At 42.6% G+C, this 12,149-nt stretch overlaps 1 protein-coding gene across 3 annotated transcripts in view; it reads right to left on the minus strand.

Moving 5' to 3' along the window:
- Positions 1–12,149, minus strand: part of akap6 (A kinase (PRKA) anchor protein 6) — a 281,507-nt gene that overhangs the window by 56,920 nt on the left and 212,438 nt on the right. For all 3 annotated transcript variants that reach the window (XM_031321329.2, XM_031321328.2, XM_035994985.1), the window contains one exon: positions 7,951–8,208. In XM_031321329.2, coding sequence (XP_031177189.1) covers positions 7,951–8,208 — 258 coding nt within the window. The remainder of the gene's footprint in view (positions 1–7,950; positions 8,209–12,149) is intronic.

Genomic DNA, 12,149 nt, shown 5'->3' on the forward strand with positions numbered 1-12,149 from the left:
TCAGATACAGTATTAGGGGACCACTAAGGTCTATATAAAAGCATCCAAAAAGCAGCAGGTCATGGGACCTTTAAAATAAAGTTGGAGGGCAGGTTTGGCTGTGTCTAGGTTGTATCTTAATACAACACTCACACTTTATGTTTATGTTGAAAGAGTTATTGTTTGTTCCTTTTCATACTGGCTGTAAAAGTGTTTTCCTCTCTGGAGGGAGACGGAGGATCCTCATTCTGTGCAGAAATAAATTACAAAAACAGCCAAATTCAAGTGTGTATCTGTGTCCTGGCAGTCGTGTGCAGGTTCACTGCCAGTGTTTTTGTTCCGGCAACACACATACATGCAACTGCCACGAAATGTCAGGGCTTGATTAACCCACTCGGGGGCCCCGGGGCAAAAATTAACTGTGTGTTGTACTGAGGCCCCTGAGGGTCTCGAGTCCTGGGCGGCCGCCCACTTGGCCCAGCTGCCAATCCATCCTTGTAGCACATTTAGGATGTATGTAAATTTACTGTGTTTTTACTTGTGTGTATATGGGGGGGCGATCAGTTGGTGTTGGAGCAGTCAGGCTTGGGAATGCTGTGTGTATGTATGAATGTATTTTGTATTTACTGTTTAATTGTTTTAAGGACCCCCTCGAAAATGAGATGATTCATCTCAAGGGGTTATCCTACTAATAAAATACTTATGAGTATGTAGCTATCATAATCAATCCACTTTGCTGGATGCTGAAATAAAGCATAAATACACGCAAGGAGGTTAAGAGTTACGAACAGATGAACAGAGTATGTAAATGATGATGATTTTGTCAAAAGCAGCGTACGAATAAGGTTCAACTAAATTATTATTTTTCATGTTGTTTAATCTGTCGAGTATTTCCTTGATTAAACTATTTGTTGTTTGGTCTCTAAAATATCAGAAAATGGTAAAATAAAACGTGGACCAGTGTTTCCCAAAAGCCCAAGATGACGTCCTCAAATGTCTTGTTTTGTCCACACCTCAAAGATCTTCAGTTTCCTGTCCCAGAGGAGAGAAGAGACTAGAACAATATTCACATTTAACAAACTGACATCAGAGAAGTTTTACAGTTTTTTCATAAAAAATGACTCAAACCGATTCATCGATTATCAAAATTATTTTTAGTTGCTCTATTTGTGGCTGAGATGCAGATATGACACACTGGGACTTTGTTCAGTTTATTTCATAATATTTGAGTCAGAAATCTGACTGATTTTATAAAAAAATTACTCAAATAGTGGGCGATTATCTTAATAGTTGACTAGTGAACTATTTGAATAATCATTTAATCTTTGCAGCTCTATGTGTGATGTGTCCCTGAGAATCATAAGAATACAGACTTATGTTTTAGGACGGCAGGCGGGACACTGAGTCACGACTGGTCCGAGAAAGGGCAGATTCAAATCCCACAAACGGCAGGAGGACGGAGAGCTGGAAATAGAACCGAAGGAGGTAGGGGGGCATGTGCTACAAATGATGAGGAGGGCCGGAGGGCAAAGAGCACGGAGGCAGGGGTGTGTGTGTGTGTGTGTGTGTGTGTGTGTGTGTGGTGGGGGGGTAGCGGGTAACAAACAGTAGGGGAGGACAGGTTCATCTACTGTCAACAGCAGGGGAGGGAGGGAGCAGCTGAAACTGATAACTAGAAAAGAGATGCAGCAAGGGTGGCCAGAAAAAAGACGGGACGATGCACGGAACAAGGGAGAGACATAAGAAGCGGGGAAAAAACTGGAGAATTGAGACGGAAAGATAAAGAGAAGAGAGACAGATAGGCAGATAGAGAGACAGAGGAGGGCAGTTTGTTGAGCTTCACCTCAGAAGAATGAGCTAAACGCTCACACTGATATCTACAATCTATGCTAGCATCTGTGTGTGCGTGGGAGTGTGTGTGTGCGTGCGCGTTTCTTGGTTGTAGTTCTGTTTGTGTTCCTTGGTTTTGTGTGTGTGTGTGTGTGTGTGTGTGTGTGTCCAGAGGTCGCCCCCTGACAGTGTGTGTGACTGAAGGAGCTCTGAACATGAACACTGACCCGTTTCCATTTGCAAGAAAGAAAGACATATGATGTTATCGCCTCCATTTTATACGGAAGGTCACCGCGGACACAATGTTTTTAAAAACATTTTTTGGCAAAAACTCACCCCATGATCTCAGAATATCCGCTGACTTCCTTTCACTAAATGGTTATTTCCTGATGACAGTTACATTTTGACACTGTTGTCTTGTGATGAAGAATATTTATTTAGTAAATCACCAAATTGTTTTTATAACAGGAAAGTAAAGATTGTAATAATATCTGTTACATGATCACAGGACTTAAATAAACAGAATGAGTGATAATTGGTGGTTTAATGTGCAGTTATCGTCATATGAACATGTTGATGTTCTCTGTGACATTTCATCCAGACGCCTCATCAAGGTGACGTGTTGAGAGAAATAGGGTTATTATAATAGGGCCACATTATTATTTCATTGGGTGACGCAAACACAGGACTTTCATGTCCCGTTTAAAAAGAAATGTAGTAGTGTCTTATTTTAACCCACTATGTTTTTCTAAACTTAACTCAGTAGTTTTTGTGCCTAAACCTAACTAACCAAACCGCGACCGTTGCGTTCTCTGGTTTAGATATGAGGACGGAAAACGCTCCGGTGGGTCGCTTTAGAGGGTAGGAAGAAACGACAGATATCCGGGGATAATTTGGGGGACTTGTTGATTTTCTAAAATCCAAACACTTTTAATTTAAGAACCAGATTTAAAGAAAATCAACAGAAAGATTTCTTTTGTTTTGAAAAGCGATAAAATCGTTACATTTGAAAACATTCTTTAGATTTTGGGATCTGGTACTCAGCTGTCTGCAGTGACAATACAACATGAAGCTAACTAGATAAAGTGAGATGATGCAGGAAACACAGAGCGGTCAGTGTGTGTGTGTGTGTGTGTGTGTGTGTGAGAGAGAGATTTATTCTCCCTCTCTATATCTGTGCACATTTGAGAGCAGTTGAGTGTTTGTGTCTGTACCTGCCTTCACTGTGTGTGTGTGTGTGTGTGTGTGTGTGTGCGCATGAGTGCGTATGAGTGTGTGTGTGGCTCAGTCTATTAATTCTCGGTGTGTCCGGCCCCGAGAGCGTCTCCGCGACAATAGAGAGTCATCGGAGGCCCGGGGCCTGCTGGAGAAACGTCTGGCTGACGCCGTACCCTAAAGGAGCGCTAATTCAATTAAGAGCCAGGTTACCGGCAGACAGGTGGAGGAGGAGGGGAGGGAGTAAAGAGTAACTTAATACCTCCTAAAAATCTTGTTTCTGCTCATTTACAGGGGGTTAACTTCTCACCTCGCTGCAGTGATGTAGAGTTGTACTGCAGGACCCTGTGACATCACCGTTGGGTGTGGTTACAGGCAGGGTGCAATTTGTGAAAAAACCAGAGGGGGGGAGGGGAGATGTTTTTTGAACATGCACAACAAAACATGCAAGAATTAAATCCTCCTTCCAATACCACCATGGATATAATGTTAGTGCCACTCGGCCAGCCATGCCAAAACACTTATTTATGAACGTCAATGGAAAATAATCTATTTTTCCTAAACTTAACGAGTCGTTTTGGTGCCTAAACTTAACTGTTATCGGTGCATCACATTTTCTGGCTAAACTCCACTACCACGGCCCCTGAAAGCACCGTCATCTGGCGGGTTTCTGTAGCCGGCTCACAGTCACCTGTTGGCAGCTAAACAACTGCCGCTGGTAGCCGGCGTCCTGGAGCTCTGTAGCGGCTAAATACAACCAGATACTGCTGCTCAGATTTTATCTTCTATCGCTGGCTCACGTTACAGCGCTTTACTTAGTTTAAAATACTTCTATTTTAGGTATATAATATATGGTCTATTGGTGAAGTAGCATTGATCCCTTTGATGGGGGTGAATACATTTTGTCCCCACCGGGGATAAAAAATAATTCAGCAGAGGCAGGGATATGTAGACCAGAAAGGGGGAAATCCCACACATCTCCCCAAGTAAATTGCACCCTGGTTACAGGTAAAACAGAGATATTTTGGGGTGTAATAATGTTTTTTAGCCTGGTGTTAAGTTATTCTTTAAATAAGCCCAGTTCAGGCCAAAGATTCGGGACGAGACAAGTAGAAACTTGCAACGCACTGGTATGCACTGTTCTGAAAGCTGCCAGTTTACACCCACGGGACTACACCGTGTACCATCTCCATAGCAACCACATACGGGCGCCCGTTTAGCCTCCGCCTAAAACTCTGCCATTTTGACCAGTTGACAGTTTGTAACATAGACATTTAAATGGATTATGGATAATTTTATTTCTATAGTTTGTAATTGATTTGACCAGCTGACTTCTCTATTGGCTGTTGAAACAGGAGATGTCTCTTACGTTTTAAAACCAGCCTCTGGAGACTCCACCAGCTGACTTCTCTATTGGCTGTTGAAACAGGAGACGTCTCTTACGTTTTAAAACCAGCCTCTGGAGACTCCACCAGCTGACTTCTCTATTGGCTGTTGAAACAGGAGACATCTCTTACATTCTAAAACCAGCCTCTGGAGACTCCACCAGCTGACTTCTCTATTGGCTGTTGAAACAGGAGACATCTCTTACATTCTAAAACCAGCCTCTGGAGACTCCACCAGCTGACTTCTCTATTGGCTGTTGAAACAGGAGATGTCTCTTACGTTCTAAAACCAGCCTCTGGAGACTGGACCAGCTGAGTTGCAGCGACACCACCAGCTGGTTTAACTCGAGCTGAGACGGGCCGGTTCAGACCGCTGAAACTTTTCGCCGCGACGATCTGAAAACAGTTTTGTCTCATTGCAAATCTTTGAACAGTCTGTCACAGTCAGTCAGTCAGGAGGTCTGTTCTGGGCTTTAGGGGGCTTTCACACCTCAAAGTCCAAACCAAGGTCCGGACCAAAGTTTTTGCATTTGATCTGGTAAGTTTGGTTTCACACTGCAGTTATGCGAGCGCACTAAAGATCTCTACGTGACAAAACTACGTCCTGCCGTCATCACATACGTGAGCTGCGTCTCCAGATACTTATAACTGATCGGTTTGCAGACGGGCCCCTGTCCTCTCGTATCCTCTCTCTGGGTCGGAGTTTTTTCATCTGACTGCTGCTCTCCCCTACTCTTTTTGTTTTGTTGCGATGTTAAGAAGCAAGACACGGGAACGGACTGAGATTACCTCTTTTGGTCAGTCCAAATTTCGTCTGTTTGATCCGGACCGTGGCCAAGAGGAGGTTTCACACCTGTAATGTTGGTTCAGATCAAGCTGAAAAGTCCGAAGGTGCGGACCAATCGAGATACTGTAGGTGTGAAAGCCCCCTTGGACATCAAACTGGTTCTATCCTCTACTTCGAAGGAGACAGATCTGTTGTCATGTACAAGCCCAGTATCTGCTATGATTTCATTCATAGCACATTTAGGGGCTTCTCATACAACATGGAAACTTTTGAGCCGGGTAGTATCAACCATGGAGGTTTTGAGATTTCTGTTTCTAACATTCCTCCTCCGCCACAAGAAAACACAGGTGAATAGAAACAGTTTGGATAATCCAGACAACAATCCCCAGAACTTTCATAGGGATCGTCTCTTCTTCAGAAAGTAGTCCCAAAGAAGACTACTTTTAAAATGCCATCCACCTCCATTGTGCTTGTGTGGTAGCAGAAATCTTAGACACACATAAGAAGAACTTTATTATTCCCTCATTGGGAGATTTCATTTTTACACTAGCTAGTCACCTTGAACGGGAAGTTACTTTGGTGTTTTTGTTTGAACAGATATGAATGTCTTTGTGTAGGTTTAAGTGAGTGCTGGTCCTATTGCAGCATTTTGTCTTGTTGAAACGTCTTCGTACATTTGTATGCATGTGTTTTAGAAATATATCTAGGCCTATAAGTGTGTGCTTTTGCAATAATATTTTTGTCAATGTGTGTGTGTGTGTGTGTGTGCTCCTGCCGACCCCCGCTGCTTTCTCATAAAGCCGTACAGTAATAAGCTGCAGCGCAGAAATCGAACCCATTTACGAGTTCAAACGCCCCAAAACAGACAAATGATCGCTAAAATGGAGCCGACTTCTCTTAAAATGGAGCCACACTCCCTCCATTTAGCCTCTCTCTCTCTCTTTCTCTCTCTCTTTCCATAGAAATGACTGCTATCAATATTTCCAATCTTCATTTCTCCCGAAGCTCAGGGTTTCTTGCGGCCAGAAATCAATGGCTTCCCACTGAGAGCTGCGACAAGGATCAAAACTAGGAGCGGCTTGGCTCACTTTCTTCATATATAGTCTTGTTTCTATACAGTTTCATCATTTAGGCAGCCGGTGTTTGTGTGTATGTGTGTGTCTATCAATACAGACCAAATTACGACTTGTTCTTCTCCGCCTGATTGCCGTGACGTTTGATGACATCACGCATAAATACCATGACACTGTTCAAACACGGCTGATTTCATGGACAGGTTTTCGTGGTTTTGAAACTCTAAAGGTTTTTGTTCATCTTTTGTGCTCTTGGTTGAACATCTTAATAACATGAATGGGAGCTCAATTTTTCCAAATATAATGTGACACATGCATATCAAGTTACAGCCTCGCATTCACAACATTCACACTTGCAACACTTCTTTAGTGTCACATAATAATTTCATATGGCTAAAATATTGCATTGTTAAGTTATGGGAACTAACATAATATTATGTCCCAGAACAAGACGACTGAATGTGGCACTGATCAGTTCTCATAGCTGTAAATATAAATATGTAAATGACAATTCTGTGACATGTCATTCTGTGGTATGAAGGAGGGTCTTTCAATCATTTCAAACTGGAAGAAGTAGTTAAAAGATGAGAACAAAACTTGAAATGATCCAAACCAGGAAACAACTATTTCTGAGCAAACACATCACACGTTAAAGAGGACCTATAACTTTCAGCTTCACACTTGTCTTTTAGGTTTCTACTTCTAAACATGTTTACCTGCTTTAACGTTCAAAACACACATTATTTTTCTCATATGGTCTGTCTGAATATACCTGTATTAAGCTGTAGCTGGGATGTGCCATTCAGGGGGAGTGGGCGTCATTAAATTGTATCTTTTCTAAAGAGATTAATCCCGGGAAAAAGACTTCCTGTATCCTTTATGACTCAAACTACAGTTTTGAAAAGCTACGTACCGGACAAAAAGTCACTTTTGTTCTGATTTCCCAACTCAATAAAATCATATCTTTGAGTTTTGTGTGTGTCTTTTTGAATGTTCGCAACTTTGTGAGTGACTTAACTAATCTTTATATTCCCATGCATTCACTTATTTATGCGTCTGTGTGCGTATGGTTGTGTCACTCATTTGCATACTTCTGTGTGTGTGTGTGTGTGTGTGTGTGGGCACATATACGCAAATACATGAATTAATGCACTCCTGTCTGCATTTCTACTTCAGCGTGTGCATTTGTATGACTGTGTGTGTGTGTGTGTGTGTGTGTCTTTGGTTGTCAGTCACACACCAGGGCTAGGCTAATCAGCGCAGCTAGCTGTTCGCTGTGTGATGTAGGGCTGATTAATATCCTGTTAGCGTCCCGTGGCTTTTAAGGCTAACTGCTGTTTCCTCTATACATCCATCGCTTCAAAACAGCGCTGCCTTCATCGGGCCTCATTAAGACGATGTATTACTATACTTAGCAGCAACACACACACACACACACACACACACACACACATTCAAAGCCGACAAGTTATTTTTAAAGCGTAATGCTGATTGGCCAAAGCTTTGCCGCATATTTGAAAGCTAGTAAAGAGAAGTAATGTGACTGTACATGAATAAACACCGCAACTTTTGTTTCATTTGTTTTTCTTATTATTTCTTATAAGTTTTACTCTGTGTTTGTATCAACATTTTTGTGACATGTTCAAAAAAATAAAGAAAGATGTTCCCCTGGGTTTCCTACCTTGAAGCTGTGGAGCTGCTCCGCGGCGTCCCTGTCCCGTCCCAGGCAGGAGTTGAAGATGAGGAGCTCGGTGTCCCGCAGCCACGCCTTCAGCTCTTTGATACGCGCCTCCAGCTGCTCCAGGAGCGAGTTGGTCAGCGGGGATAGGGCGGATCGCGGGTTCGCCACGGCAACGCCTCGACCGCCGCCCAGCAAAGAGTTTTTTTCGGCCGACTGGTTCTGCTGCGAAGCGGGTGCTGAATGCTCTGAGAGGATTTTCTGACAGAAGAGAGTAGAAAGAAAAGCAAAGGAGTCAGGCTACATTTACATTGCTACGTTTACACCTCTCATTCCCCCTGCTCTGGCATTTCCCCCTCTCATTCCCCCTGCTCTGGCGTTTCCCCCTCTCAATCCCCCTGCTCTGGCGTTTCCCCCTCTCATTCCCCCTGCTCTGGCGTTTCCCCCTCTCAATCCCTCTGCTTTGGCGTTTCCCCCTCTCATTCCCCCTGCTCTGGCGTTTCCCCCTCTCATTCCCCCTGCTCTGGTGTTTCCCCCTCTCATTCCCCCTGCTCTGGTGTTTCCGAGCCCCTAAACCGGAGACATTAGGAAACTCTTCTGACCCGTTTTGTCTCAACGGATGCAAAACGGAGACCTTTGGCAACACCGACACTGACGTCAACGTTTCTCCGCCCAATTGGGTCACGGCATCTCGGTCTCTGAGACTAAGCTACTAACATTACCATGGCAACTACCAGCAACGGGCGGAGTAAACATGCTGCCTCCTGTTTATGCCCAGTATACCAGAATGTTAATGAGATATTTTGGTTTGGGCGTGTTAGTTTAAACGGAGATTAGTTCTTCTACTGGAGCTAAAAACACTTGTGTGCACCGAGATCACTTTTGGCTCAAAACTCCGCTTAAAAACCAAAACGTAGCAATGTAAATGTAGCCTCAGAGTGAGGACTCGTGTCAATATTCCATCATGCAAAGCGGCGCATCAATCAATACATGACACGATCGTTAATCATTTACCTTTGGAAATGTACGGATCGATGAAAGGGGATGTCATGCATTTATTCCTAAAGTGCTGCAGGACAGTGTGGGCGTTAGAGCTGCTGTTGAAGATGTTATAATAATCACAGTGTGTAAGCGGTGTTTCTCCAGGTGCAAACAGATCACCTGCTAATTCAGAGCTGATATTCACACCGACAACAAAACACTGTTTAGACACAAAGCAAACTGAGAGAGGGTTTTGGTGGGAAGAAAGCACCGTTTCAAATAATAACAACTTACAATAACATCAGACCCCAAGTGTGTGTGTATGTGTGTGTGTGTGTGTGTGCGTGTGTGTGTGTGTGTGTGTGTGTAATAAGCTCTGCAGAGTAATTTTCCAACCCCTGTTGATCACACAGTAAGACACAGCCAGCCGCTGAGAGAGACTGTTCCCCCACTTGGATTTAGTGTGTGTGTGTGTGTGTGTGTGTGTGTGTGTGACAAGTGCTCATCAATAGAGAACAAAGAAACTTGTGATGTTCTCTGCGGATCAGTACGAGCTGCTGGGCAGCGTTATTAACAACTGTAACAAGCGAGGGTCCAACATCTATCAGAAACCAGTCAAGTGTAAATGTGCGCTGCAGTTTTCTTTATAATTGTAGCTATGATCTGCATGCATTTAGCCGTTTTGGGATTTATAGTAGTGATAGTAGTGGGAATCTTCCAAAGATGCTGACTATTTTGCAGTGGTGGAATGTAAGTATTTACATTTACTCATTTTGACGTGCATTTTATGCTACTTGATGTATTCTACTCCACTTTTGAAAGCCAATATTTACATACATTTATTTGACAACATTAGTTACTTGCAGGTTGAGATTGTGACGGGTCCCGGGGATGGGTACCTCCAACACATTCTCACTCCCAGCGTGTCAAAAAGCAACGCTTGGTCAGGTGCCTTTGGCATTTGTTACTGACGCAAAAAGTCTCCTTTAGTGTGAAGCTAAAGTCTCCTTTTTACATTTTTTTTTACACTCTGGGTCGGGACGTACGTTTAACTGACATGGGGCACAAGAACGGGACAGTTAGGTTTAGGGAAAGGTCATGGGTGGGGTTACAAAATGTACGTTTCAGTGACACGCGGGACAAGAACGGGACATGATCCCCGGTCTCCTGGGTGAAAGTCCTATGTTGTTTGACCCATCCACCCTCCCAACCTGCCTCCTTATGCAGATTTTCGGTCTTTCATACTAAGACTACTGCGTTTTCCCGTAACTTTTGTAATTTTACATATGTCTAAAAATATATCGATATCGCAATATCACATTTCGCCAATATCATGCAACCCTACTGTCTAAGTCTGTTTGCACCGATATGCTTTCATTCTTCGGGCGCTCCGCTCTCCTTAACGCCACTCGATAGAAAACCTTTTTCTGGGGCCATAGAGAGCCTCGGGGGGTGGGTAGTATATACAATTGATCCTTTTTTTGGTGATCCTATTCCTTTAACAATCAGATGTTGGAAGCTGAGCGTTAATTATCTCTGTGTGAGTTATGTGAATATTATTTGCTTTAGCTTACAGATTTGTTTCACTAGCCTGTCTACTTACTAACTGTTCTGAAAGGTGGACAGCTTCATTCGTCTTCTTTAGAGATCATTTTGCATTGTTTTGATTGGAATTTAAAGCAGCAGAAAGCTGTTATCTTGCAGCTTTTCAACCAGCGGCCATAACAAGAGAAACGTTGAGCGTTTGGTGAACACAGAGCTGCTCCTGAACGAGCCCCGCATGGGTCCCTGTAGCTCATTAGCATGTGTATGTGTTTGTACAAAAGGTATTGAGTCGCCTCTCTCCCTCCTGAGTGGAAACACTACTTTAGCAGGTAAAACCAGCCCATTAGAGGATGAAGAGGGGCGATTATAGGCCCCCCCCCCCCCCGACCGGTGAAATGAGCAGTTAGCGCTGTGTTCAGAAGAGGCGGCGTGATTATGAGTCTGGGGTTAGTTTAACAGAGAGATGGAGACGGAGCATGTACAAGGATTAAAGCTATCAGATGTTATTTAAGAGACATGAAAAAAAATTAATTATTTTTTCTGAACATACGATACATTTTCTTTTCTCTACATGTGGTTGCGGGGAACATTGTTTAAATTGCAAGTCTGTTTATTTCCTACAGAGCTGTCCCTCTTTAACCCCTCTGAGGTCTAAGGGCATTTTTCTTTTTAAATTCACATTTTAAGGAGATTTGCATGTAACCTGATACCCAGGTTGTGTGCAACAAACTCAGCTTTCTGTAAAGTGAGGCCCACATTTGTTCCAGAGCAATGTGTAAAGAGATAATGTGGCCCTAAAGCTGAAAAGTTTTTTGAAATTTCTTAAATCTCTTGCGGAAACAAACCTAAACTCCATTGTTTTGGTGCTTGAAATGAGTTTACAAAAGTCTTGGGTTCATATAAGTAGCGTAATATATAGATAAAATAGTAAATAAATGTCTTAAATGAAATTTTGTAACACCGCTTTTTGAACAGGAATGTTGTCAAACATCGCTTGGACTCGCCGGTCCATCTTTTGTCCTCGGAGGGTTAATACTCTTAATACTCTTAATACTGTTTTCAGAGAGTCGTAGAACCGTTGTGTGTTCTGTGGACGGAGTACTCGCAACTTTCACTTAAGTAAATGTACTAATAATAAAGAAAAAAGTACTTTGTTATAAGTCCTCCAGCCAAAATCTTACTCAAGTAAAAGTACAAAAGTATAGGCATCAAAATCATCTTTATCGCATTGTCCGATTGTAAAGATAGTAAGGATCTCAGGAAGAATAGCTGCTGCAACGCACAAAAGAAATTTAGTTTTGGCTAGTTTAAGTTTTTATCATTCGATATCTACCCGATTGAGTTTTTGTGTAAAAATTAGTTTTAATTTCTCATAAAATCAGTATCCACAGACAGTAAAAAAGCATACACTAATCAACGTGATCTCATGAACGGGTCTGTATGATATCGTACGAAAATGTATGGAAACCAATACGTATGATATGCTGTGAGTTGCTCAAAATCTTTATTTTTAGTAAACTCTGTGTACCCAAACAACGTTCTCAATGCTGAGTTCATGTGCAGAGCCCCTGGTGATACGTGGAGCAAATCTATCTATCTATCTACCTACCTACCTACCTACCTACCTACCTAGCTATCTATTTATCTACATACCTATCTATCTATCTATCTATCTA

The sequence above is a fragment of the Sander lucioperca genome, chromosome 18 (assembly GCF_008315115.2).
Source record: "Sander lucioperca isolate FBNREF2018 chromosome 18, SLUC_FBN_1.2, whole genome shotgun sequence".
Lineage (NCBI taxonomy): Eukaryota > Metazoa > Chordata > Actinopteri > Perciformes > Percidae > Sander > Sander lucioperca.